The 27,827-nt window shown below is 51.7% G+C and overlaps 1 protein-coding gene across 1 annotated transcript; it reads right to left on the minus strand.

Annotated features, from left to right (window-relative positions):
* Window positions 1–3: 3 nt before the first annotated feature.
* LOC102059910 (Fc gamma binding protein) lies at window positions 4–27,576 on the minus strand (the record flags this gene model as incomplete). Its single annotated transcript, XM_055704865.1, has 20 exons — window positions 27,416–27,576; window positions 26,609–26,656; window positions 20,058–21,281; window positions 19,627–19,961; window positions 18,813–19,383; window positions 17,292–17,893; window positions 15,935–16,478; window positions 14,795–15,381; window positions 13,443–14,010; window positions 12,677–12,876; window positions 12,056–12,197; window positions 11,158–11,489; window positions 8,803–9,376; window positions 7,764–8,362; window positions 6,634–7,198; window positions 5,503–6,104; window positions 3,916–4,426; window positions 2,560–2,759; window positions 1,369–1,743; window positions 4–144 (listed from the first exon to the last, which is right to left on the minus strand). Coding segments are annotated over exons 2-20 (8,718 nt in total), but the record flags the coding sequence as incomplete, so codon positions are not given.
* Between the last annotated feature and the right edge of the window lie 251 nt (window positions 27,577–27,827).

A 27,827-nucleotide genomic window follows, 5' to 3' on the forward strand; every position in this document is an offset into this window, starting at 1 on the left:
CCCCACCTTCATCATCATCTCGCCATCGGGGCTGAGGCCGATGATGACTTTGGGTTGGAGGGTGACCCAGATGGTGCCTTCGTTCTCGGTGATGGTCACTGCGGTGGGGATGTCAACAGGGAGGTTGGCTGGGACCCCGTTGACCTGGAGAAGACACCAAGAGGGTGATTCTGCCTCTATACAAGGCAACAAATATTTCAATAAATAAATAATATCAAAATAAAATATAAATCAGGATGAAACTGCCAGGACCTGGGTCATTTCTCCACCACTGTCCTTCTCCAGGGTGGTGGAACCCAACATGGGGTGAAGTCCCACCATCGTAAGGATGGGGCGAAGTGCCCTGAAAGGGCAGAAGGTGGGATGGAGATGGGCAGCCAGGGTTGATCCGGTGGGATTCCATCCTGCTGGGGATCAGGATGGGGATCTGGCCACTTGGGATCCCCACGTGGAGGTGGGAGAGGGGGTCTTGTGTGAAGGTAGGCACCCATGGGTGCTTCCTTGAGGTGAAATTACCCAGGAAAAGAGGAAATTTGGGTCAATTTAAATGGCTGAGGAGATGCGCCAACATCTCTTGGTGAGGGTGGGATGGAGGACAGCACCCATGGGTGGCCCACAGCTGGAAAAAGGGCTGGTTTGGTCCAAATGAAGGAAAGGCTCGATGAGTGGAGATGGTTTGGGGGTGGGATGAAGAAAAGCAGAGGTGGATGCTCCCCATGGAAGGAATTGCAGGGAAAAACAGGGATCTGGGTTAAAACGAAGGGATGGGTCAATGGGAGATCTTGTGCTGACATTGGGATGAAGGTGGCATCTCCGTAGCCTTCGCTTAGGTGGAATTTTTTTGGGAAAAAAAGGCCATTTGAAGGAAAACAAAGGGTTGGGTGGTTGTGGGGAGATGTGGAGGGGACGGTGGGAGGAGGGACAATGCAGGCAGGTCCTTCCCTTGTGGGAAATTGGTGGGAAAAGGGCAAATTGAGTCCAAATGAAGGGATGGGCCAAGGGTTTTGGCCAGCTGGTGATGATGGCAAGGAGGACAGCCCCACCCATGGACCTTGCAACATATTGGTGGAAACCATGGATTTTGGTGGAAATCATGTGGATATTGGTGGAAACCATGTAGATTTTTGTGGAAACCGCATGGATGTTGGTGGAAAATGCGTGGATTTTGGTGGCAACCATGGATTTTGGTGGAAACCACCTGGATTTTGGTGGAAACCTTGTGGATTTTGGTGGAAACCACATGGATTTTGGTGGAAACCACATGGATTTTGGTGGCAACCATGGATTTTGGTGGAAACCACGTGGATGTTGGTGAGCGCAAAGGGCAGGTGGGACATTCTGGGTGGCAGCAGGATGGAGGTGACCTACCCAGACCTTCTGGTCCCTCTTGATGGTGACGAAGGCCTTGGAGCTGAAGAGATGCAGGGCCGCCACAGCTGGCCGCTCCCCCTTCTCCCCAACATCTGCCAAGAGCCGGAACCAAGCGGCGTCGTGAGGGTCACACAAGGTGGACGCCACATAGATGCCGGTGGCCACGGTGGTGCCGGTGGCTCCATCGAAGGAGACGAAGTGGGTGGCGGGGGCCAAAAGGCAACGTCCCAGTTGCTCCACGCAGGTGCGGACACCATTCCTCATGCCACAGACTTTGCCGAAGGGGCAACTGGCCTCCTGGCACTGCATGCCACCTGCCGCCTGGCACCTGCAGCGCTTGCTGCAGTCGGGGGAGAGGACGGTCTGGGTGATCTGTGAGGCGAGACAGGCAGGGACAGCGTCTGCGACCGGTGTCCCCGTGCAAAGATGGCAAAATCTGGGAAGAACCACCACATGCAACCTGTGTGCTCCTTGCAAGCATTGCAAGCATCGCAAGCATTGCAAGCAGAAATGCTGTGTGCAACCTGTGTGCTCCTTGCAAGCACTGCAAGCATTGCAAGCAGAAAGGCTGCGTGCAACTTGTGTGCTCCTTGCAAATGTGTAGAAATGCTGCGTGCAACCCATGTGCTCCTTGCAAGCATTGCACACGTGCAGAAATGCAACACGTGTGCTCCTTGCAAGCATTGCACACGTGCAGAAGCTCTGTGTGCAACACGTGTGTGCCTTGCAAGCATTGCATGCGTGCAGAAATGCTGCGTGTGCAAAAATGCAATGCTCCTCTCACAAAGGTGAAAGCACCCATGGGGCACGCAAGGGTGCAAGCACCCTGGGGTGTGCAAGGGTGCAACACTCGCCCTGCAAGGGTGCAAACACCCATGGGGCATGCAAGGGTGCAACACTCCCCTTGCAAGGGTGCAAGCACCCTGGGGTGTGCTAGGGTGCAACACTCCCTTTTTGCAAGGGTGCAAACACCTGTGGGGCATGCAAGGGTGCAACACTCCCCTTTCTCAAGGGTGCAAGCACCCACAGAGTGTGCAAGGGTGTAACACTCCCTTTTTGCAAGGGTGCAAACACCCACAGAGTGTGCAAGAGTGCAACACTCCCCTTGCAAGGGTGCAAGCACCTGTGGGGCGCGCAAGGGTGCCATGCTCACACCTCATGGGTGCAACCCTCCCCCGCAGCACCCACCTTGAAGTAGCAGCCATGGTGCATGCAGCCGCAGGCCTCGGGCACGACACACTCGTTGCCGTTGAAGAGGAAGCCGCTGTCACACTGGCAGCCCTCGAAGCACTTGGCGGTGCATGGGGCGCTGCCCAAGACGCTGGCGCAGGCATGGTCACAGCTGCGGGTGCAGAGCTCATAGTGGCTGTTGGGCGGGCAGGAGAGGGCTGGGGGGGGGGGTAAAGCAGCAGGTTTATTCCTTTAGTTTCTCCTTTTCCCAGGAAAAAGCCCTCAGCAGGACTCGTGGCAAGAGGGAATAGCACCCTGGGGCAGGTGCTGCATGCAAAGTGCCTCCCCTTGCAAAAAATGCGCCCATCGAACTGGTGAAACGCTTGCTTCTTACAAAAAAATGCAACGTTTTGCATGCAGGGGATGCCCCCCCCTCGGGTAAAATTTGCAGAACCAGGCCGAGAACTGAAAATCAAGGCACAGCTGCACACAGCTGCTTTTCCACCTTCCAAGTCTGCAAAAGTAAAAAGCAGCTGCAGGCAGCTGCGGCTCCTTTGCAGGACTGCAAACCCGCTGCATGCAACTGCTTTTCCCTTGCAAAAATGCAAAGCGGCTGCATGCAACTGCTTTTCCTGGCAGAAATGCAAACCTGCTACATGCAACCACTTTTCCTTTGCGGAAATGCAAACCAGGTGCATGCAACCGCTTTTTTCCCCCTTGCAGAACTGCAAACCTGCTGCATGCAATCACTTTTCCTTGAAGAAATGCAAACTCACTGCATGCAGCTGCTGCTTTTTCTTGTAGAAATGCAAACCTGCTGCATGTAACTGCTTTTGCCTTGTGGGAATGCAAACCTGCTGCATGCAACTGCTTTTTCTCTTGCAAAACTGCAAACCCACCACATGCAGATGCTTTTCCCTTGCAGAACTGCAAACCCACTGCATGCAGCTACTTTTTCCTTGTGGGAATGCAAACCTGCTGCATGCAACCACTTTCTCCTTGTGGGAGTGCAAACCTTTTGCATACAACTGCTTTCTTTTTGCAGAACTGCAAACCCACCACATGCAACCGCTGCTCCCATGCAGAACTGCAAGCCCACTGCATGCAACTGCTTTTTCCTTGTGGAAATTCAAACCTGCTGCATGCAATTGCTTTTCCTTGCAGAACTGCAAACCCACTGCATGCAACCGCTGCAGTGGCTGCATGCAACCGCTGCAGTGGCTGCATGCAACCACTTTTTCCTTGTGGGAATGCAAATGTGGTGCATGCAATCTCTTTCTTTTTGCAGAACTGCCAACCCACCGCATGCAGCCAGTTTTCCCTTGCTGAACTGCCAACGCGGCACATGCCCCCCCTGCTCCCCCCGCAACTCACGGCAGTTGGCAGCCTCCCGCCACTCTTGCAGCTGCCCGCCGGCGGCCTGGCAAGCAGCGGCGTAGGCCTGCAGGCTGTGGCACAGCGCCTTGGTGCCTTGTGTGCACTGCTCCTGCTTGCAGCCCTCCAGGTACTCCTGTGGTGTCACCACCGCGTGGCACCCAGCAAAGGGTCCCGTCGGCTCTGTCAGCAAGGCGCAGGGTCCCGGGAGGTCAGAAGGGCAGGTGGGGGGAGGGGAGCCGTGGGTGCAGGTGTCTGTGAGGGTGCCCCAGGCACCCCCCAGCTCTTGGGGGGCGCTGAGGTCATCGCTGGCATCGCTGTTGAAGTCGCCGCAGAGGCCAGTGGTACGCTGGCGGTAGGCATCGGGGAGGGTGAGCAGTGCATAGGCATCACCGTCGTAGAGGAGCTTGAGGCCGTCGCGCACCCGCAGCACCCGGTGGGCACCCTCCTGGGACACCGTCATGGCGCCCTCGGCCAGCGTCAGCGGCAGAAGGTGCTGCTCGCCGTCCACCTGCAGGGGGGGAGGGGGGATGAATTGATTAATTATTCAATAAATAAATACATTCAGGGGGAAGCGGGGGTGTGTGTGTGCCCCAAAGCAGGGTCTGCACACCCCACTTTGCAACCAAAAGTGGTTTTTGCACCCCAAAGCAGGGCTTGCACCCCAAGGGAAAGGTTTTTGCACCCCAAAGCAAAGATTTTTGCACAGCAAAGGATTTTTGCACTCCAAAGGAAAAGTTTGCACCCTAAAGAGGTTTTTGCACCCCAAAGCAAGGCTTGCACCCCTTGCTGTGCACCCCAGGAGAGCATCTGCAAACTAAAGAGGTGTTTGCATGCCCTGCTTTGCACCCCAAAGTTAAGGTTTTGTACCCCAAAGAAAGGTTTGCACCCCAAAGCAGGGCTTGCACCCCTCACTGTGCACCCCAGGAGAGCATCTGCAAGCTAAAGAGATGTTTGCATGCCCTGCTTTGCACCTGGAAGTGGTTTTGCACCCTGAAGTTAAGGTTTTGCACCCTAAAGTAAAGGTTTGCACCCCAAAGGAAAGATTTGCACCCCAAAGCAGGGCTTGCACCCCAAGGGAAAGGTTTTCGCACCCCAAAGCAAAGATTTTTGCACAGCAAAGGATTTTTGCACCCCAAAGGAAAGGTTTGCACCCTAAAGAGGTTTTTACACCCCAAAGCAGGGCTTGCACCCCTTGCTGTGCACCCCAGGAGAGCATCTGCAAACTAAAGAGGTGTTTGCATGCCCTGCTTTGCACCCCAAAGTGCGTTTTGCACCCCAAAGAAAGGCTTGCACCCAAAAGTAAAGATTTTTGCACCCCAAAGTAAAGATTTTTGTATCCCACATTAAAGATTTTTGCACCCCAAAGTAAAGATTTTGCACCCCAAAGTAAAGGTTTACACCCCAAAGCAGGGCTTGCACCCCAAAGAGGTTTTTGCACCCCAAAGCAGGGCTCACACCGCTCGCTGTGCAGCCCAGGAGACCATCTGCAAGCTAAAGATGTGTTTGCATACCCTGCTTTGCACCCCCATGTGTTTTTTGCCCCCCTCCCCAATAGTTTTTGCCCCCCGAAGCAGCCCCACTCACCGTCACCTCCCACGAGGTGCCCCTGGCCATGCCCACGGTGACACCAAGCACGGTGACCAGCAGCTGGCGGATGACGGGTGCCCCCTGGCCGCTCTCCTTCTCTACCTCCACCTTGAAGGGCATCAGTGTGTCGCTGGGGCCGGCAGCCTCAACGGCCGCCAGTGTGTAGGTGCAGGTGCCGGCGAAACTCAGCGAACGCCCGTCGAAGGTGCGGTAGGAAACGGCCCCCAGCACTTGGCAGAGGCCACACTCGTGGGAGTAGCAGCCCTGCACCCCATCCTGCACTGCACACACCTCGCCGGCTGCGCAGCCCTGCGGCCGGCATTCCACTGCCCCATTGGCTTTGCAAGTGCAACGCTCGCTGCAGTTGGGGCAGGAGTAAAACTCCTCACCCGCCTTGTAGTAGCGCCCCTGGTGCAAGCAGCCGCAGTGGGGCAAGGTGACGCAGGTGTCACCACTGAGGAAGGAGCCCTCGTCGCAGAAGCAGCCTTCGGTGCAATGGTGGGGGTCGTCGCATTCCTCCGCCTCTCGCTGCCCGCGGCAGGTGGCAGGGCAGGGGGGGCCGCAGAGCTCGTAGTGCTGGTTCGGGGGGCAGATGGGACCTAGGGAGAAGAGAAATCAGGGTCTGAGGGCTGCAGAAGTGTCATGCGGGCAATACCCTGACTGCCTCCATGCATGCAATACAGCAAACGCCTCCACGCGTGCAATACACTCTGGTTGCCTCTGCGTGTGCAATACAGCAAACGCCTCTGCGCGTACAATACACCGACCACCTCAGTACATGCCATACACCAACTGCCTATGCACATGCGATACAGCAAATGCCTCCGTGTGTGCAATACCCTGACTGCCTCTGTGCATGCAATACACTGCTGCTGTGCATGCAATACACTCACTGCCTCCATGCGTGCAATACCCTGACCGCCTCTGTGCATGCAATACACCGAGTGCCTCAGTACATGCAATGCACTGACTGCCTCTGTGTGTGCAATACACCAACTGCCTACACACATGCAATACAGCAAACACCTCTGTGCGTGCAATACTGCAAACACCTCCATGTGTGCAATATACTGCCCGCACCGGCACCTGCGACCCTCAGCTGCCCCCCCTGCCCTGAACCCTGCGTACTGCAGAAGATGGCAGTGCGCCACTGCTTGATGCGGATGCCCTGGCTCTGGCAGGCGGTGACGTAGGCGCTGATGGCCTGGCAGACAATGTCCTGATGCCCCTTGTAGATGCAAGCGTCAAAGAGACAATCATTGAAGTAGGGGGCTGGGTTGATGGTGTCATGGCAGGCAGCTAAGGGTCCCCACTTCTTTATCAGGATCCCGCAGTGTTTGTCACCCTGGTAGGTGCGTTTCTGCGCTTCGGTGCAAACTTCGCAATTCTCGGTGCAACCGGCCTGGCAACCGGGGACGTCAGCCACTTTCCAGGAGTCGGCAAATTGGATTTCGTCAGCAGCCAGCTGCCCGCTGGGCAACACGAAGTCATCCTGGGGGTCACCATTGGCGTTGCCGCAGAGGCCACAGACAGCCTGAGAGTAGGTGCTGGGGAGGATGACCCTGGTGTAGCTGTACCAGTCGAAGGTGACGATGACATCAAAGTCGGTCTTGATGAAGCCGTGGACGCCTCTGAGGTAGGCATGGAGCTTATTGCCATGGCTGAAGGGCAGGTCCACCAGGATCCCGTTGACCTGGAAGGGAATCACAGGTTGTGTGATGTCATGCAAGGACTTTGAAGCCCACAAACACACCACACAAGGACTTTGAAGCACACCAAGACACCGCACAAGGACTTTGAAGCACACCAAGACACCGCACAAGGACTTTGAAGCCCACCAAGAGGTCATGCACCCAGCTTGCAACTCAGCTGTATGCCAAACAACCTTGAAATCCACCCAAATGACAAGCAATGACCTCGCAAACCAACCAGGCATCAGGCCATCAGCTTGCAGCCCACCTGAACATCACATGACGAGCTCGCAACCCACCCTGGCTCCATGCAAGGTGTTTGCAGCCCACCCAAATGTCACGCCACAACTGTGCAGCCCATCCAGACACCATGCAACAACTTTGCAACTCGCCCAGATGCCTTGCAACGACCTTGCCACTCACCAGGATGCCACGCGATCCCCTTGCAACCCAACCTGCTGCCATGCATGACCTTGTCACCCACCCAAACACCATACGAGGACCATGCAGCCCACCCAGGTGCCTTGCAATGACCTTGCAACTCACCAGCCCCTCACCTTCCCCTACCTGGAGCTTCTGGGGGTGCATCTGGCTGAGGCTGAGGGTCATGTTGTAGACGTTTAAGGTGACCTCCTTGGTGAAGGAGACCACGTGGCTGCCCCGGTTGTTGTTTTGTACAGTGACAGTGAAGGGGACAAGGGTGGGGTCATCAGAGCAGAGGGCAGCCAACTGGTAGATGCAGGTGCCCATGAAATCATAGCGCCGACCATCGAAGGTGGTGTAATGGGGGTCACCGGTGGCCACACAGATCGAGCGGGTCTTGGCCACACACCGCCGCACACCATTCACCATGGTGCACGTCTCGTCTGCCTTGCACCTGGTTTCCTTGCACACCACCATGCCCAAATCTGGGTCACACTTGCACCAAGAATGGCAGGACTCATCACCCCAAAACTCTTCACCAGGGCGGTAGTAGCGGCCGTCACGGGTGCAGCCGCAGCTGGCCATGGCCACACACTGGCCACCACTGAGGACGTAGCCCTCGTTGCAGGCGCACGTCTCTACACAGGGTTGGATGCAATTGGTAGGCGCGTCTCGGTTGGCGCACGTGGCTGGGCAGGCGTTGCCACAGGCTTCGTAGTGGCTGTTTTGGGGGCAGGGTAATGCTGCGGGGAGGCAATGGGGCAAATTAGAGGGGGAAATGCAGCAGCAGCAGCAGCACGTGGGTGCTACGAAGAGCTCACGCACCAGGGATGGAATTTGCACTGTGCGAAAGTGCTGGGCGCTTGGCATGCAACACCGCGGGGATTGGGTCTTGCATAGAGAGAAGCGCATTGAACGCATGGTGTGCAGTGTCTGGGAGATGGATATTGCACCGTGTGAACGCACCAAGTGCTTTGCATGCAACACCCCCCACCCCCCCCGGGTTGGATGTTGCACCGTGTTAACGCACCGAGTAAATCGACGTGCAACACCCTGGAGCTGGACGCTCCTCTGTGCAAATAACCCCAAGCGCTTCCCATGCCTGATCCTGTTCTAGATGTTCCCTTTCTCTGCCAAAGAAAATGCCCCACCATGCAGAGCGAGAAGGAAACCCATCGCTTACGGCAGCCTGAGGGTGTCCTCCAGTCATGCACGACGACCCCGTGCTTCTTGCAGGTGGATGCGTACGCCTCCAGCACCTGGCAGAGGATTTGCTTTGCCCCGTGACTCATGCACACGTCATAGAGGCAGTTGCGGTAGAAATCTTTGGGCTTGACGACGTCGTGGCAAGCCTGGAAGGGCCCCTGGAAGGTTTTTTTGATGAGGCCGCAGTACTGGTTGCCGCCATACAGCTCCCTCTTCTCCTCCTCGCACACCGGGCAGGTGCCTTCACAATAATCCCAGCAAAACGGATCGTCATCGTCTGGAACTTTCCAGCCTTTAGCCCAGGCCAGCACGGCGGTGAGGTCACTGCCACCCTGGGGGACGTCATCCTCAGGCTTGAGGTTGTAGTTGCCGCAGAGGCCGCAGGTGTGTTTGTAGTAGCTGCTGGGGAGGTCGATGATTAGGTGCCAGTTCCAGTCGTACGTCACGCGGAGCCCAAAATCCGTATCCAGCACCGCACTGAGCCCACTCTGGAAGACCTGCACCTTCTCGTTCTCCAGGACCACTGGGAGCAGCGTCACCACTCCATTCACCTGCCAGTGGGGAGCAGCGAATGTGAGCGCTGAGCACGTGCACCCGTGTGGTCTCGGGGTCTGCAACACCCTCACTGCGGCGTGCAACCGCTTCTGCTGCCATTGCTCGCTGCTGCCTGCCATCCTGTCACTGCAGCGTGCAATCGCTTCTGCTGCCATTGCTCACTGCTGTGCACAACCCCCTTGCTGCAGCGTGCAATCACTTCTGCAGCCATTGCTCACTGCCGTGCACAACCCCCTCACTGTGGCTGCAGCCACGGCTCACTGCTGTGTGCCATCCCGTTGCTGCAGTCTGCAATTGCTTCTGCAGCCACTGCTCCCTGCTATGTGCAACCCCCTCGCTGCAGCATGCAACTGCTTCTGCTGCCATTGCTCCCTGCTGTGTGCAATGCCCTTGCTGCATCGTGCAACTGCTTCTGCTGCCATTGCTCCCTGCCGTGCACAACCCCCTCACTGTGGCATGCAATCAATTCTGCAGCCACTGCTTGCTGCTGTGTGCCATCCCGTTGCTGCAGTGTGCAACCCCTTCTGCTGCCACTGCTCGCTGCCGCGCACAACCCCCTCGCTGTGGCGTGCAATTGCCTCTGCAGCTGCTGCTCCCTGCTGTGTGCCACCCCTTTGCTGCGGTGTGCAGTCGCTCGCTGCAGCAGTCAGTCGCTATTGGGGTGCTGCAGCACACAGCTGCCTTGCCGTGGGGACGCAGCAGCATGCAACCACTTCACAGCGGTGTGCAACGTCTTTCCGCAGCTGCCCACTACGGCACACAATGCCCCATTGCAGTGATACAGTGGCACGTAACTCCCCCCCCCCAGCAACGTTGCAGTGTGCAATTTCCACTGCAGCCTGCAACCTGCTGCAGCAAGGCTGGGGACATGGAATCCCTGCTTACGTGCACGCTGCAGGGTGCAATATCTGCCAGGTGCAATGCGATAGTGTCCCAGCCTGCCACGGTGTGCAAGCGGTGTCAAGAAGCATAACTGCCTGCTGCAGCATGCAACCATCTGCTGCAGCGTGCAAGCAACTTCTGCAGCATGCAACCATTCACTAGGGTGTGCAGTAAGTCTTGCAGCACTATCACAGCACGCAGTCACCCGCTGCAGCAGGCAGTTGCTGCTGCGGCACTGCTACAATGTGCAATCACCCACTGCAGGGAGCTGCCACCATCGCAGCGTGCAACCATGAGCTCTGTGCTCTCCGGGCAAGATCCACACTTGGGGACAACGCTTGTCAGGAGCTTCTGTGTGTCAAAACCTCCCCAGTTTCATGATATCACTGCCTGTATCGACATCACTGCCTGCGTTGACATCACTGCCTGCGTCGACAACACTGCCTGCGTCGACAACACTGCCTGCGTCAACCTCACTGCCTGCGTCAACCTCACTGCCTGCGTCAACCTCACTGCCTGCATCGGGCTTTGCTTTTGCCTTACCCACCTCGCCTGCACTGGCTGCCACCACAAACCTCCCAGGGGGGTGGTCCCACCCACTTTGAGGTTTCTTGGAGACCTACTGCAGCCACCTTTGGCAGTTTGGGCTTCCCCAAGAGGCAGAAAACCACCTCAGGTAGCCCCATGCAAGGCAGCAAATTCCCAGCGTATCCCAGCACTTCCAAAATCCATGTTCCAGTTTGACCGATTCAGCCAAAACTACTGGTGGCCCTGACGGAGCAGGAAGAGGTGTTGGACGTGGCAGAGGAGAGGGATAAAAAAGGAGGTAGGGAAGAGATGGGTGAGAAAAGAGGTGGGAAAAGACCAATTTTCCCTCCATTTTGGGCCAACTCACCCTGACTTTGCCAACTTCCTTCTGGCGGATGGAGATCTCTTGGCCGTAGACCTTGATGTTGGCCAAGCTGACATAGGAGACGGATTTCACCCCACCACGGATGTTATTCTTGCCCTCCACCTTGAAGGGCACCAGCGTGGTGTCGTTCCCGCAGGATTCAGCCATGGTGTAGGTGCAGGTGCCTTGGAAGTCAAAATCGAGCCCATCGAAGGTGCGGTAGTGGGGGTCGCCCCAAGCCCAGCAAGTGTTGACCTGGGATGGGACACACTTGACTTGGCCGTCCTTCACCTTACACCTCTCCTTGGGCCGGCACTGAAGGGCTTTGCAGGGGTCTGGAAAGAGGAGAAACCATGGGAGAAACCATGGGAGGTGTCCTGGTGAGGGGCACATCCCATGCCATCCCTGCAAGCCAAGCATCTTCACCAGGGCTGAGGTTCCACCAAGTGTCCTCTGCTCCCCCTTGGGCTTTGGCAGGAGATTGGTGGCTCCAAGACATAAATCAGAGCAACAATAATCCATCACTGAACCCAATTTTCCCCTTTTCAGCTGTCTTTTACCTCTCCGTTCCTTGGAAAAACATCTTGAGGTTGGGTTCATCCTTACCCTAGCTCCCACGCATCCTTCAAGAACCAGATACCACCACGGTTCAACCAGGACACGTGAGTGAATGCAAAGCCAAGGGATGGCTTTTCTGAAGCATTTTGCTCCTCCAAATTTTTCCCACCACATCCCTGGCCCCTTCTCAGGGTTGGAGGAGGGATCTCTCACCTCTGTCTCCCCTTGCTGGAGGGTTTGCACCCCAAAATTAAACACCCAGCCCAGCCCCAGGATCTGCTCTGGCTTCAAGATCCCTTTTGATTTCTTTTTTTTCCACTCAAGCAACCCCATCTTTCCTTACTTTGATTGAAGCAACCCAAGATCCCATCCCGGATTTCACAAGATTCGTCGTTGGTGCAGCTATGGCTGCTGCAGGACAAGCCTTTGCTGGGGACAAACACGCAGCGCTGCTGGCAGTTGTCCTTCAAGACCGTTTCATAGGGCTGCGGGGCAAGAGGTTGCAAAGCATTACAGTGGGAAGAGCAAACTGTGTGGCACGTAAATCCATAAAAAATTGTGGAAGGGGAGAAAAAACAAATGGCATATTGAGGAATTTGTTGCTTTTGTTGCATGAAAAAAAAATGCAGGAAAAAAACCCCCAACCATCCCTTTGCCCTCTTCCACCTCCTCTGAAGGAAAATTATGTTGTTATTTAGCACCTTCAGCTGTGGAAAGCATGGCTACTATCTGAGCATCCTCATCAGCACTAGCACTGTTACACCAAGTGATAAGAGAGATGGAAATGCCCCAAATTTCTTCGTAGGTAACCCCAGAATCTCTCGGCAGAGGGGAATTTTTGTTTCGTTTCTGCAAGGAGCTTTGGGCTGCCGATGCGTCCCCTTTAGAGTGATGTGCTGAAGGGCAGGCAGGAGGAAAATATTAAAAACCCAATAAACCTAAACTAAACTCAGGAGATCGTTACCTTGTAGTATCTCCCATCCACAAAACCTCCACATTTGTCCTCAGAAACGCAGCTTTGCCCATCAAAGACGAGCCCTTCATCGCAGCGGCAGCCTTCGACGCAGGTTTTGGGGCATTTGGAGGCATCTACCAGCCCTGCACAGCTGTTGATGCAGAGGTTGGAGCAGAGAGAGTAGCTGCTGTTGGCCGGACAGCTGAGGGCTGGAATGAAAAGGACAAGAAACCCAAGGCTGAACGTTGGGTGGAAAAGCAGTGCCAGCCCAAGGTTGGAGAAGGAGTGGGACCAGCCAAATCAGGCGTCAAGGAGATGAATTTTCCTTTGTGCCAGCTCTTCCCGCCCACACCCCACACCAATAAACATGTGCCTGGTTGGTGCTTCTGTTGGCTTTTCCCACTCGCCGCAAATGCCATCAAAAAGGCTCCTGTGGTTGGCACCGACATTGTCTTCCGCTTGTCCAAAACACTGATGACAACACACCCACTTGGCACTTGCGTTGGCTTTCCTCCTTTATCCCCCAACACCACCAAAAAAATGCCTCCTTGCGTTGGTTTTTCCTGGTTGCGATTATTTGCACGCCACCATCGCCCTCCCCACCCCACAGCAGCGTTTTTATCACCCTTTGCGCCGAAGGTGGTTGCCGCAGACACCTGGCCCCAACGCCCCTTCCAAATAAATTCTAAAGCCTGGCCTATTTTTCCTAATTAATCCTAACAAGGTGCAACTTCCCAGCCAAAGAGGAGGTTCCCCACCCGCAACCCCCACTTACGACGGAAGGGCGGTCTTCTCCAAGCGTCGATGATGACGCCAGCGTCTTGACAAGCGGTGGCATAGCTCTGGATGCTCTGGGAGAGGACATGGGTGTCCCCTTCAGTGAGGCAGAGGTCGTGGAGGCAGGCTTGGAAATAGAGGGTTGGGTCAATGATATTGTGGCAGGAGTCGAAGGGGCCCTTTGGGACCGTGAGGATGCCGCAGTAGTTTGGTTTCTGGAGGACCACCCGCTTCTGCACCGTGCAGGCAGGGCAGTCATCCCTGGGGCAGTCATCGCTGCAAGGCACATCAGGCATTTTCCAGGCAGAGCCAAAGGCTTTCATGTCAGGGGCATTTTGGCCACTGGGGAGGAGGAAATCATCATTGAGTTGCCCGTTGTAGTTGCCACAGAGCCCGCAAAGGTGGTCCTGGTAGCCCTGAGGGACTGTGACCGTCACGTGGTGGTGGAAGTCATAGCGTAGGACGAGGCCGAAGTCAGTCTGAAGCAGGACGCCCGTCCCATGTTGGTGCACCTGGACCTGCCCCTCGTTCAGAATGGCCGGGAGGTGGTAGGATATGGAGTTCACCTGGGACAGGGAGAAAGAAATCCTCCAATGAGCCTCAGGGATGCTAGGAGGAGAAGGCTAAGGAGGTAGGAACAAAAAACACAGGGGGGAAACACCTTCCAAGAGACCTGTTAATGAATTTACGGCTCCCACTTTGAAACTGGAAGGCAAAGTAGGGATGAGCATGGCTTTGTCTTGGAGACAGGCGTGAGGTCTCCCCTCCACCCAGGAAAATAATTTTTTGGGATGCTGTGCTTGCAATCGCAAAGAGGTGGACCACAAAACATGACTGTGACCATGCAGCTCTTGCTTCACACCCAAGTCAACATGAGCCTGTAGACCTTGACACTGGCACACTTGCCACCACAAAGGGGTCCAGCTGTGGCTCATGACCCACCACAACAGGTCCCTTGTTGCCTCACACCAAGGTCAATGCAAGCCTGTAGGCATCACCAAAACGTTTGCACTCCAAGAGATGGACCCCAAAGCACAGATTGGCTGTGGTGGTTCCCACCTCGCCTTGTGTCAAGGTCAACAGGAGCCCATAGACTCTTGACATCAGCATGATTGCACCCTAGAAAAGGTGGGCCACCGCGCATGGACCTGCTGAGACCGCGTCCCTCTCACCTCATGGCAAAGTCAACATGAGCCTGTAGACTTTGACATCAGCATGGTTGCACCCTAGAAGAGGTGGGCCACCACGCGTGGACCTGCCGAGACCACATCCTTCTCGCCTCAACATGAGCCCATAGACTTTGCCACTGGCATGCTTGCACCCAGAAAGAGGTGGACCATGAAGCCTTACCATGACAGCTCCCGTCTTGCCTTTCGTCAAGGTCAGTGTGAGCCCATAGACTTCAAGGGACAACGCTTGGATGCCAGAGACCTTCCTCTTCTGCCGGGCATCCTTCTTGATTTTCACAACAAACGGTTCAATATCGTCTGCACCGCAGGTCTCTGTGAGGATGTAGGAGCAGGTGCCTGAGATGTTGAAAGCCACCCCATCGAAGGAGAGATAGTTGTGGTCACCGGTGGCCACGCAGACCCCGAGCTCAGCCGATGGGCATTGTAAGACACCATCAACAACTTTGCCTTCAGCACCGCCAGGGCAAGAAACTTCCTCGCATTCCACGGTGCCACCAACCCGGCAGTGGCATTTCTCCTGCTTGGTGGGGAAGAAGGTCTCCTCCACCTTGTAGTAGAAGCCCCGATGCAGGCAGCCACACTGGGAGATGGGGATGCACTCATCACCACTGAACACGAACTCCTTCTCACACACGCAGCCCTCCCTGCACTGCTGTGAGCACTTCATGGGGGCGTAGACGCTGCTGCAAGTCGCGCTGCAGTCCTGGGCGCAGATCTCGTAGTGGCTGTGGGCAGGACATGAAATACCTGCCGCGAGACAAGGGGAGTCATTAGGAGCAAGGACATTACGAGCTGCATCCTGCAATTTTCCTGCCATTAAGGGGCGCAATTGTGCCCGGCGATGAGGTTCACCATATGCAGGTGACCATCCCACCATGAGGACATTCCCTCAAGCAACAGAATCTCTCCCGTGTTCGGTCCCTCATCAAGGTTCAGGCAGGGTTCCTCTCCACTTAGAACTTTTTTGGTGCATCTCGTGTGTTTTGCCCTGTGAGTGATCCAGGTGATTGGCCCTCTTGTTTTGAGCCGATGAGAAGAAATCGATGCTTAATGGGGCTAAATTATTCAACCCATCGTAGCCAGATGAGACATCTCGTTCCTTGGAAGGGTTTGTGGGCCTTGGCCATGAACAGAGAGGATGGGACTGACCAAGGCTTCGGGTGGGATAAGGCACCATGAAGTGAGATGATTCCCACTGCCGGTTTGTCCCTACGTGGGTTTAGCTGAGGATTAGGGTTCCCTTGGATGCTTGTGACCCCTCAGGAGGCCACCCCCCCCTCCTCCAATTAGCCCAACTTACTGCAGAAACCATCTGTCCTCCATTTCTCGACAGTGACGCCAGCAGCCTGGCAGGCAGCGGTGTAGTGGGCGATAATCTGGCATATCACATCTTCCTGGTCCGGGAAGAGGCAGGAATCATGAGTGCAGGCTTGGAAGTATGTGATGGCGTCCACCTGAGTGTGACAAGCTCTGAAGGGTCCATCCGCTTCCATGATGATCTCACAACTCGTCCCTGCCGTGGTGGTAGGACACGTCACCTTCGACAGCTCGACGCAACCCTGTTTGTCGGTCACCTTCCAGCTGTGCCCGAAGGCGTCCGGGTTTGATATCACTTGGTTGTTCTTCGTCATCATATCATCACCCACCTCCCCATTGTAGTTCCCACAGAGGCCACACAGGGCGTTTCCGTAAATGCCCGGCACTGACACGGTGACTTGGCTTTGCCAGTCGTAGGTGACGGTGAGGCCAAAGTCCGTCTCTACTACCACTTCCTGCCCACCTCTGTAGATGGAGATCTTCCAGTCTTTGTGGCGATACGGTAGGTTGACCAACTGGTCATTGATCTGGGGACAAAAGAAAAAAAATAATAAAAAATATTAAAATTAAAATTTGATATCTTAATAGTAAAGGTAAATTACGTTTCCACACCACCTGCAACTTGGTCTCCTGCCACAACTGCCAAAATTGTTCCAACCAAAGCACATAAATTATGGAGACGAAACCTTTTCAGATTTAATCATCTGCCCCAAATACACCCTTTGGCCACCAGCCTCGAGGTGAACGGTGCCCAAGGCTCCGGAGGTTCGATCATGCAGCGATCTCCAGCTTCAGGTAGAGATCCTTACGTTTAGTCAATTAAATCTCATCTCAGTGGGGCAAACAGATCTGGGAGCTCTGGATCATCTCAGTGGTGTGGTTGGAGGAAAATACTCAGCGTTACTCAACATAGAGAAAAAAACAGAGGGGTGATTGTGGAAGAGAAGAAATGGGGTGAGGAGCAGAAAGTGAAGAACGTGGAAATTTAGCTAAAAAACAGAGGAGTGAGGGTGGAAGAGGAGAAATGGCATGACGAGGTGTGGGGTGAGGAGCAGAAAGTGAAGAAGATGGAAATTAGATAAAAAACAGGGTGGAAGAGGAGAAATGGGATGAGGAGGTTTGGGATGAGGAGCAGAAAGGGAAGAACACGGAAATTAGATAAAAAAAGGGAGGAAGAGGAGAAATGGGATGAGGAGGTTTGGGATGAGGAGCAGAAAGCGAAGAACATGGAAATTAGATTACAAAACAGGGGGTGGAAGAGGAGAAATTGGATGAGGAGGTTTGAGGTGAGGAGCAAAGGGAAGAACATGGAAATTTAGATAAATATTTGCTAAACGCACCGTGATTTTGCCGGGGTGTTTCTGGCTGATCTCAATGTTTTTGCCATAGACTTTGACCAAGACGAGAGTGATGGAGCCCAGAAGTTGGGCATCATGGCGGCCATTCTGCACCAGCACCTGGAAGTCCACCAGACTTTGGGTCTTCTTGCACAACCCTGTCAGCTGGTACATGCATGTGCCCTGGAAGATGAACTTGGCACCGTCAAAGCTTTTGTAGTGGGTGGCGCCAACCGCGGCACAGGTCCCATATCTCTTGGGGTAGCAACCCCGGATGCCATCCTCCACCCGGCACTCTTCCTCAGCGTGGCAGCTGGCCCGGTGGCATACGGCCTTCTGGTGTTGCTCGTCACAGACGCAACGTTTGGTGCAGGTGTTGTCTGCCCAAAACTCCTCGTGGAGGCCGTAGAGGAGGCCCTCAAAGACACAGCCGCACTCGCTCTGGGGGATGCACTCATTGCCATCCAACACGAAGCCCTCGTGGCACTCACAGGTCTCCACACAAGCCGAGGTGTTGCACTCGGTGGGCACTGCGGCGGCGTTGCAGGTGGTGGGGCAGGCAGGGCCACACGTGGTGTAATTGCTGTTCTTTGGGCAGGAGAGAGCTGTCAAAGGGACAGGACACCATGGTCATGGTGGGATGGGACAGCGTGGTCATGGTGGGATGGGACCGCGTGGTCATGGTGGGATGGGACCGCGTGGTCATGGTGGGATGGTACCGCATGGTCATGGTGGGATGAGACATCGTGGTCAGGGTGGGGGTAATACTTCTTGGCCATAAGAAGTTGTGGCAGATCACCAAGAGCTTGGAGCTCCTGGAATTTTATGTGTACTTTGTGGAGCCTGCATGGACTTTCAGGACCCTCCACATGGACCTCCTGGACACAGTTCCTGAAGTCTGCATGGACTCCCTGGGCTATCTATGCAGATTTTTGGGAGTCACTAGAGACTCCCTGGGCCTTCTGCATGGGCATGCTTCTGGGCCTTCTGAATGGACTTGCTGGACATTCAGCAGAGAATTTTCCAAGTCTCAAAGAACTTTCTGGACCTTCTGCATGGACTTTCTGGACTTACAGCAAAGACTTTTGGGAGTCTGCACTGACTTCATGGACTTCCTACTGGGACCTTTGGGATTTGGACCTTCTGGAGTTTCTACACAGACTTTCTATATGGACCTTCTGGACTTTCTACATAGGTTTTCTGGAGTCTGCCTGGACTTTCTGGGCTTCCTGCTTGGACTTGTTGCAAAAACCTTTTCCAGCCCATGAGTCTGCAAGCTTGGGACCCACAGCCCTTTTCAGGTCCAGCTTTGTGCAGCCTAATTCAAAAGACCCTGGTGGTCCCACCTTGCTTGGGAGATCAAGAGCTTTGCGGAGACACAAACATCCCTATTGACTCCATCTCCCTTTTATGCCTGTGTCTTCTGCTCATTCCCATCCCTCCTTGATGACACCCACCTTAATTATGGTTGTAGCACCCTGCCCACCCGGGGGGAGGATTTCCTGCCAACCAGGAGCTACTCACGACAACGCGCCAGCATCCTCCAATCAGGGATGGTGATCCCCTCCTCCTGGCAGTCGGCCGCGTAGGCTTCGAGGGCTCGGCACAACATGACATGGAGCCCATCAGTCATGCAGAGGTCCGAGATGCAGTTTTTCAGGTAGATGGTGGGGCTGACGGTGGTGTGGCAGTTCCTGAAGGGCCCCACGCTCTGGGTGAGCAACCCGCATAATGTCTCGCCCTGGTACTTCACCTTCTTGTCCCATGGGCAATGCCTGCACTGCCCGCTGCAGCTGTCCCAGCAGTGGTGGCTCTCCTTGGCCACCCTCCAGCTGCGGGCCAGCTCCGTGGCATCCCGCGCCAAGTTGCCGTCGGGCATGAGGGAGTCATCGCTGGGGTCACCGTTGCTGTTGCCGCACATGCCGCACACTTTGCCAGCGAGCCTGCTGGGCAGCTTCATCACCATGCGGTCATCCCAGTTGTAGAGGATCTTCAGGCCGAAGTCAGTTTGGATCAGCAGGGACTTGCCCTTCTGCTGCAGGTGGAGTCTCCCTTCGGCCAGGGAGATAGGAAGGTGGGACTGATGGTTGTTCACCTGGAGGAGGCAAAAAAACCCCCAACCAACCACAGATAACATCAAACACGGGGCAAGAAATGGAGGTTTTTGAGCTTTGAGGTGTCTTCCTGCAAGAGGCGACCATGCAGTAGCATCACCCACCCACCCACGGCAAATCACAGAACCATTTTGGTTGGACAAGACCCTTCAGATCATCCTGAAACGCGTTATTTCAGCGAAACACCATAATATTGCCTTGGATTCGAAGATTTCCATACATACCCTCACAATCCCGTTCTCGGACCTGACCGCGGTGATGGTCACATCATAGACACGGATGGTCATGGAGCTGATACAGGAGACTTTCGGGACACCTCTGTGTTCATTTTTCGCCTCGATGTTGAAGACAGGCAGGGTGGGATCCGAATCGCAGGTCTTGGTCAAGGTGTAGGTGCACGTGCCCGTGATATCAAAGCTTTTCCCATCAAAGGTTTGGTAGTGGGGATCGCCGGTGACCCAGCAGGTCGAGAAGGTTTCTTGGTGGCAAGTGTGTTGCCCATCCACCAATGTGCACTCGTCCCTGCAGCCCCAGTCTTGACAGGAAGACATAGCAGAAGCTGCAGAAAAAAAAGGGGGGGGGGGCGGGGGGAAATGGTGACCACCGAGAAGACCTGGCCATTGGCAAGATGGAACCATGCGTTGGCCCGACTTACGTGTGGTGCAAAGACCGGTGAAACCGTAACCGGTGTAGGGCCGGAAGCCGAAGACCAGGAGCCCAAAGGGTGTCTGCTGGTGCTCAGCACTCTGGATTTTCATCCTGGTGCCCATGGCGATGGTGGCCCAGGAGAAGTCTGTGCCGGGAATGGCCGTCCAGGACATGGCCCTGTTCACCTTCTGGTTGAGGGTAATGGTCCTGGCATCTGCGTTAGGGGCAACGAGGACCGCGTGGTTACTGTACTCATCCAGGCTGCTGAGGCGGTAGGACGTGCAGTGAGCGGAGATGGGTGGGATGGTGACCAGGAAGGAGTCTTGCATGTAGGAGCCTTTCTTGTTGCCAGTGAAGAAGAAAAGCACCTGGATAGGGGCCGAGGCACTGACATAGAGCGGTGAGTTTTCGTTGACCTCGAAGACGCGGATGCCCCCCGCCTCCATGTTTTCAGTGGAAGCCACGTTCCCCCTGTTGTAGGTGATGGAGGTTCTCTGGGCCGCCACGACATAGGCGAAGTCTATTTTCTTCTGCAAGGGGTTGGGGGGGACAACGTAGGCCGTCCCCCAGGCCTGGACGGGCAGAAGTTGCTCAACCACATAATCGCAGTTCCTGGATGTCTGGACGCAGCAGTGTCCACTGAAGGCCGCAATGGCCTGGTCAGACGTGATTTCGGAGCCGGATAAATCTTGGGTGCTTTGCAGTTGGAGGCTTTGGTAGGGGCTCAAGGGTATGCGGAGGACGGTGCCGGGGGAGTAATTCCTCCCTCTGTAGTAGAAGGTGCCTGTGACCTTCATGGAAATGGAGGCTGGAGTCTTCCCGGCCACCACAGCAAATTCCTTCAAGCCACTGCTGCGGGTTCCCACCGGTGTCACCACGTAATACCTGTTGCCCAGTTTATCCACCGGCAAGATGGCGGTGGCGCCGGCAGTCTGGGCCTTGGCGTTGAGGGTGACGACGGAGATGTCCTTGGTGGACTGGATGAGGATGGCTTTATCGGAGAGGCGGCTGCCGACAAGTTCCATGGTGCTTGGGACGCGGAGGGAGAAGGTCTTGTCTCGGCTGAGGGTGACGGTGCCGGCGAAGGTGCCACGCGGCGTCGTCACCGTCACCGTGGTGGAGTCGGCGTAAGCGGTGAGGAGGAGCTGGATGGAGGCGCTGGAGCCTTCGTCGTCATTCTGTGGGATGACGGCCAGGAACTCCCTGCCGCGGAAAGTGGCAGTGGACAGGCCTGGGAGAAGCAGGGAAAATAGGTTTTGGGGCAAGTTTTGGGGTTTTCAGGCAAGTTTTGGTTTTTGGGGGCATGTTTTGGGGTTTGGGGGCAATTTTGGGGTTTTTTTGAGCAAGTTTTGGGTTTTTTTGGGCAAGTTTTGGGGTTAAGTTTTGGGGTTTTGGGGCAAGTTTTGGGTTTTTTTGAGCAAGTTTTGGGGTTTTGGGGCAAGTTTTGGGGTTTGGCGGCAAGTTTTGGGGTTTTGGGGGCAAGTTTTGGGGTTTTTGAGCATGTTTTGGGGTTTGGGGGCAAGTTCTGAGGTTTTTTTTGGCAAGTTTTGGGTTTTTTTGGGGAAGTTTTGGGGTTTTTTTGGGAAATTTTTGGGTTTTTTTGGAGCAAGTTTTGGGTTTTTTTGGGCAAGTTTTGGGTTTTTTGGGCAAGTTTTGGGTTTTTTTGGGCAAGTTTTGGGGTTTGGGGGGCAAATTTTGGGTTTTTGGGGCAAGTTTTGGGGTTTTTTGGGCAAGTTTTGGGTTTTTTTCTTGAGTTTTTTGGGGGGGAGGTTTTGGGGGGTTTGGGGGTTTGGTTTCTTGGGTTTTGTTTTTGTTTGGGTTTTGGGGTTTGGTGTTTTGGGGTTCATTTTGGGTTTTTTGGGTTTTGTTTTGTTTGGGTTTGGGTTTTTTAGGGGTTTTTGATTTTTGGGGGTTTTGGGGGTTTGTTTTTGGGGTTTTTTTTGTTTGGGTTTTGGGGTTTGGTGTTTTGAGGTTCATTTTGGTTTTTTGGGGTTTGGGTTTTGATTTGTTTGGGTTTTTGGGGTTTGTTTTGGGGGGTTTTGGTTTGGTTTGTTTTTTTGGGTTTGGGGTTTTTTAGGGGGTTTTTGGGTTTGGGGGGTTTTGGGGGTTTGGGGTTTTTGGGGTTTGATTTTGTTTGGGTTTTGGGGTTTGGTTACTTGGGGTTCATTTTTGGTTTTTTGCATGGCTTTTTTGGGGTTTGTTTTTTTGGGTTTTGGTTTGGTTTGGTTTGGGGTTTGCTTTTTTTAGTTTTTTGGGGGGTTGGGGGGTTTTGGATTTTGTTTTTGTTTGGGTTTTGGGGTTTGGTGTTTCGGGGTTCATTTTGATTCTTTGGGGCTTTGTTTTTTTGGGTTTGTTTTTTGGAGTTTTGGTTTTGTTTGGTTTTTGGGGTTTGGGTTTTTTAGGTATTTTTTGGGGGGTTGAGGGTTTGGGTTTTGCGGCTTTGGTTTGGTTTGGTTTTTGGGGGTTGTTTTTTGGGGTTTTTTTTTTGGTTTTTTGAGGTTTTGGGGTTTTGGGTTTTGATTTTCTTTTGGTTTTGGGCTTTGGTTTTACATGGTTCTTTTTTGGGGTTTTTTGCATTTCGTTTTTTGGGTTTTTTTGGGGGAGTTTGGTTTGGTTTTTTGGGGTTCTTTTTGGGGGTTTTGGTGGGTTTTTTTTTTTTAGGTTTTTTTGGGGGGGTTGGGGTTTTGGGGTTTTGGGTTTTTATTTTCTTTGAGGGTTTGGGTTTCGTTTTTCGGGGTTTATTTTGGTTTTTTGGAGGTTTGGGGGTTTGGGTTTGTTTTTTCTGGTTTTGGGGGTTTGTTTTTTTAGGTATTTTTTATTTTGGGGGGCTTTGGTTTGGGTTTTGGGTTTGGTTTTTTTTAGGCTTTTTGTTTGTTTTGGGGGGGTTGGGGTTTTGATTTTGTTTGGGTTTTGGGTTTGGTTTTTTGGGGTTCATTTTGCGGTTTTGGGGTTTGGTTTTGGGGTTTTTTTTGGGGATTTTGGTTTGGTTTCGGTTTTGGGGGTTTGGTTTTTCGGGTTTTTTTTGGGGGGGTTGGGTTCTTTTTTTGCGTTTTGCTTTGGTTTGGTTTTTTGGGATTGTCTTTTTTGTTTTTTGGGGGGGTTGGGTGTTTTTCTTGGGGGTTCGATTTGGTTTGGGGTTTGGGTTTTTTGGGGGGTTTTTTGGATTTTGGGGGGTTTGGGGTATTTTGGGGATTTTTTTGGTTTAGGTTGGTTTGGGGGTTTGGTTTTTTGGGGGTTTTTTGTTATGGGGGTTTGTTTTTTCATGTTTTTTGTTTGGTTTGGGGTTTGGGGGATTTTTTTGGTTTTTGGGGCTTTTTTAGGATTTTGTTTTGGGTTTGGGGTTTGGTTTTTTGGGGGGGTTGTTTTTTTGGATTTTGGTTTGGTTTGGTTTTTTGGGTTTGTTTTTTTAGTTTTTTTTTTGTTTTGGGGTGTTTTGGGGTTTTTTTTTGAGGGGGTTGTTTTGTTTGGGGTTTGTTTTTTGGGGCTTGATTTTTTGGTGTTGGTTTGGAGGGTTGGCTTTTTTTTGGTTTTGTTTTTTTTTGTGTGGTTTTGTTTTGGTTTGTTTTTTGGGGTTTTTTGCTTTCTTTTGGGGGTGTGTGGGGTTGGGGTTTTTTTGGGCTTGTTTTTTTGTTTTGGGGGTTGGGGGTTTGTTTTATTAGCTTTTGATTTGGTTTGGGGTTTTAGGTTTGTTTGGGGGGGGGTTGGTTGTTTTTTGAGGGGGTTGGGATGCAGAGATGATAGGAGAAATCTCTTGCACAAAAAATAAAATAAAACCAAATAACCCAAATCAAGAGATAAGGCTGCCGCTTTTTTTGCCACAGAAACTGGCAACAGGAGGTTGTGCAAAAAAAATCCCAAGGAACGAGAGGGTTTTGGCTGAAAAAAACATTGCTGTAGGATCTTCTGAAAGAAATAAAAATAAGGATTTTTTTTTTCTGTGGAGGTTTCAGAAGGGTGGAAATGGATTTTGCGGCAGAAATTGGCGATGAGAGTTTCTGAGAACAAGGAATTAAGGAATGAGTGTGGCTTTTGCCCTGGCAGATATGGACAGTTGAGATGTCTTGAAAAATAAAAATGGGGAATAAAAGCTTTTAGCAGCAGAAATGGCCATGGAAAGCGAGTGTGGGTTTGGCGGTTTGTTTTGGTTTGGGTTTTTTGTGTGTGTGGCTGCGTTCTGGGTTGGTTTTGGTTATTTTGGGGTTTTTTGCTGTTGTTAAAACGCACAAAGGGGTTTTATTACAGAAATTGTAATAGAAAGGCCAAAAAAAAAAATAAAAAAAAAAAAAAAAGTCAGGACTAAGGGCATTTTGCAGAGAAAACCAGCAGAAAGCTCCAAAGGGAAAAAATGAAAATTGTTTGGGTGGTTTTTTTTAGATGCAGAAATTGCAGCAGAAAGTCCTGAAAAAGCTCCACTTCTCAGAAATATTTCAGAAAGAAATATTATTTTTGCTGCAGAAACTCGTGGTAAAAAGTCTTATAAAATGAAGGGTTTTTTTTGCTGAGGGTTATAAAAGTAAATGTCTTTTGCTGGGGGAAAAGAAAATAAAAAGGGAAATGTGGGCTTTTTCTTAAAAGAAAATGAGCCGTAAAGGGTTTTTGATTAAAACAAAACAGGTTTTAAGGGCTTTTTGATGAAAAACTCGGAGGCAGAAAGGTTTTTTTCTTTAAAAAAGCAAAGAAATCCACTAAAAAATGAAGCAACACTTAAAAAAATATTTTTAAAGAAAAAACACACCTAGGTCTGTGACCGTTTCCTAAAAAAACCCCAAATTTAAATATTTTTTTCATTAAAAATACAGATAATAGGGTTTTTTTCTGAAAGAAAAAAAGGAGAAACCCCAGGTAAGATGGTTTTGGTAAGAGAAGTGATAGGATTTTTTTTTTAAATGAAAAAAAGAACAGGACATGGAGATTTTTCTTTTTCCCCTCTGATAAACTCATAATAAAGTGGTGGTTTGTTTGTTTGTTTGTTTTCTGGGGAAAAAAAAAAGAAACGCTCAAATTTTTTAATGCTATTAAAACATGAGAAATGAAGGGCTTTTTCCTAAAAAAAAAAATAAACCCCCAAACCGGGTTAAAAATATCTGTTTATCATCTTAAGGAAAAAAACCCAAAAAAACCACAAGCAATACGTTTGGGTTTTTTTATAAATTTATATATTTTATTATTAAAACCGCTCCCAAAACTGAGACTAATGAACAGGTGAAAAGTATTGTTAAAAAAAAAAAAGTTAAAAAAAACCTACAGGGAAAATTGCTTTGTGGGTTTTTTTCTTAAAAAAAAACAAACAACAAATCTGGGAGTAAGAATTTTGTGCTCAAAGTTGAACAGGTAACATGGAGTTTTGGGTAGAAAAAAACAGGGCTTTTGCTAGAAACAAACCCAAAAAGGTGATAAAGGCTCTTTGATAAAAAAAAAATAAATTAAAAAGCAGCTGATACTATATTTCCCCCCCCCCCAAAAAAAAAACCCAACAGGTAGTAAGGGGATTTTTTTGGTAAGAAAGTTAATTTGCACATTTCTTCCCAAAGAAAACAAAAAATAAGGGTGTTTTGGTGAAAAATAGGGAATAACAATGTCTGGCTACAGTCAAAACAGGTAATAAGGGCTTTTTTAAAAAAAAAGAATAAAATGTTTATTTTCTGAAAGAAAAAAAGCTGATAACTGGTTTTGGCTGAAAATCAAACAGGTGATGGTGGATTTTTGTGAAAAAAACCCAGGAATTTATTGACTTAAAAATACTGTCATAAGGCTTTTTTTCTGGTAAAGAAATTGTGATAAAGGCTTTTTTTCTGGGAAAATACATGGAATAAAGCCTTTTTATTTGGGGGGTGGGGTGGGGTGGGTAGCCAAACCAGAAAGGGCTTTTTTCCTAAGGGGAAAAAGAGAAATAGGTAAATAATAATTACTTTTTTCTTAAAATAAAAAGAAATAAAAGGGCTTTTTCCTAAACAAAAAATAAAATTAAAAAATATTAATAAGATTAAAAATACTATAAAAATTAAATTTTAATTTTTTAAATCAAAAATTTAAGACAATAATAGTAAAAAAGTAATAATGATGATGATGATGATGATAGTAATGATAATAATGTTAATAATGATAATAATGATAATGCAATAAGAGCTTCCTCTCCCCTTCCCAAAAGAAAGCCCTAGTATATAAGATCTTCTTTTTCTGGGAAAAAAACACCAAATAGGTAATATTTTTTTTTTTTTTTTTACCTGAAATAAACACAGGGGACATTACAAAGCAGGAAACTTGTTTTTTCTTTTAAAAAACAAGGAAATCAAGGCTTTTTTTTTTTTTTTCTTTCTTAAACCAATAAGGGGCTTTTTCGGTGCAAAAATAATTTAGGGGATGGAGATTTTTGGTGAAGAGTTAAAAACGAAATATTTTTTTTTTTGCTGGGGAGAACTGAGGCGATAAGGGGAATTTCTGCCACATGAAGAGATGGGGAATGAGGAATTTTCAGTGCCAAAACCTGAAGTGAAAATCCCTCTCAAAGCCTGGGAAATTCAATATTTTTGAGGGGAAGGGGGTGGGGTCGCTGCTTACCACAGAAAAGAGCCAGCCAGGTGGGGAGCAGCACCATCCTGCCCATCACTGGGGGGAAAAAAAAGATCAAAAATATGAATATTTTATTTTTTTGGAGGGCGGGAAAAAGCTGTCCAGGGACAAGCAGGAGCCCAGAGGGGACCCAGGTGTCCCTTCCCCCCCCTCTTGGCCTGACATTGTCCCCCCAAACACTTTTTCCCCTCCCCCACCCCCATGGAAATCTCTTTGGGTTGGAGGCTTAATTCTGCTCAACCCCCTCTACCCAACGACACCCTCCCCAGTTTTCCCAGTTGTGTCCAACCCAACCATCCCCCAACCCTTCCTTGATGCCACCTGAGACTCACCCCTCCCCCTCGTGCCATCAAACCCTCCCAGGAACCTTCTCCCCCCACCCCAAATCACCAAAATTTGGGTCAAAAAGGGGGCAAGGACAAGGAACAAGCCTCACTCCCACCTTCTGGAAGGTTCTCAGAGCTTCTGGTTGCCCACCGTGCGCTATCGGTGGTCCTACCACTCAACATTTCTCGGGGTTAACCAACACACCCAACTGGGATTTACTGCACTGGGTGTCACCAAAACCATCTCCAAGAGTTTAAGAGGGAGAAAAAACCCCGTTTTTATATAGTTTTAGGGTCAATTTACCCCACCTGGGCCTCCTGCTTGGGGGGTGTGTGTGTGAAGGTGTCACCCACACCTTGTTCTGCTCAGGTGGGATACACCTGGGCTCGTGAGGATGAGGAAAAATGCAGGAAAATGAGTAAAACCAGATCCAACCCCCACCCCACCCCATCCCCCACCCCCACGTACCAGCAGGCTCCTCTCTGCCTCAGTTTCCCTCCTCGTTCCCTCCGACGCCCATGGACATCCAGGGGTGGGTGGAAAAATCGTGGTGGGTCGATCCCAAAACCTCCCTTTTTATAACTGGATCGGGCTTATCACCACGTCCCTGCCTCCGCTCCTGGTGCTCTTGCTCCCCCCAGTCCATCCCAGCAGGAATCGGCTCCAAAAAGGGCGGGGGGGTGCGGGGTCAGCGGGATCTTGTGAAAGGGGAGGAATGGGACACGGTGCTGCAGGTACTGGCACGGCCTGGGGAGGTCAGGTCATGAACCTGCCCCTGGCTTCCCGGGAACTGGAGCTGCTGGGGCACCTTGGGGCAGCCGGGACATGTCACTGCACAGCTGGGAGCCGTCACCTGCGATGGGGCCACTGAGGACATGGT

This window comes from Falco cherrug, chromosome 3, assembly GCF_023634085.1.
Source record: "Falco cherrug isolate bFalChe1 chromosome 3, bFalChe1.pri, whole genome shotgun sequence".
Lineage (NCBI taxonomy): Eukaryota > Metazoa > Chordata > Aves > Falconiformes > Falconidae > Falco > Falco cherrug.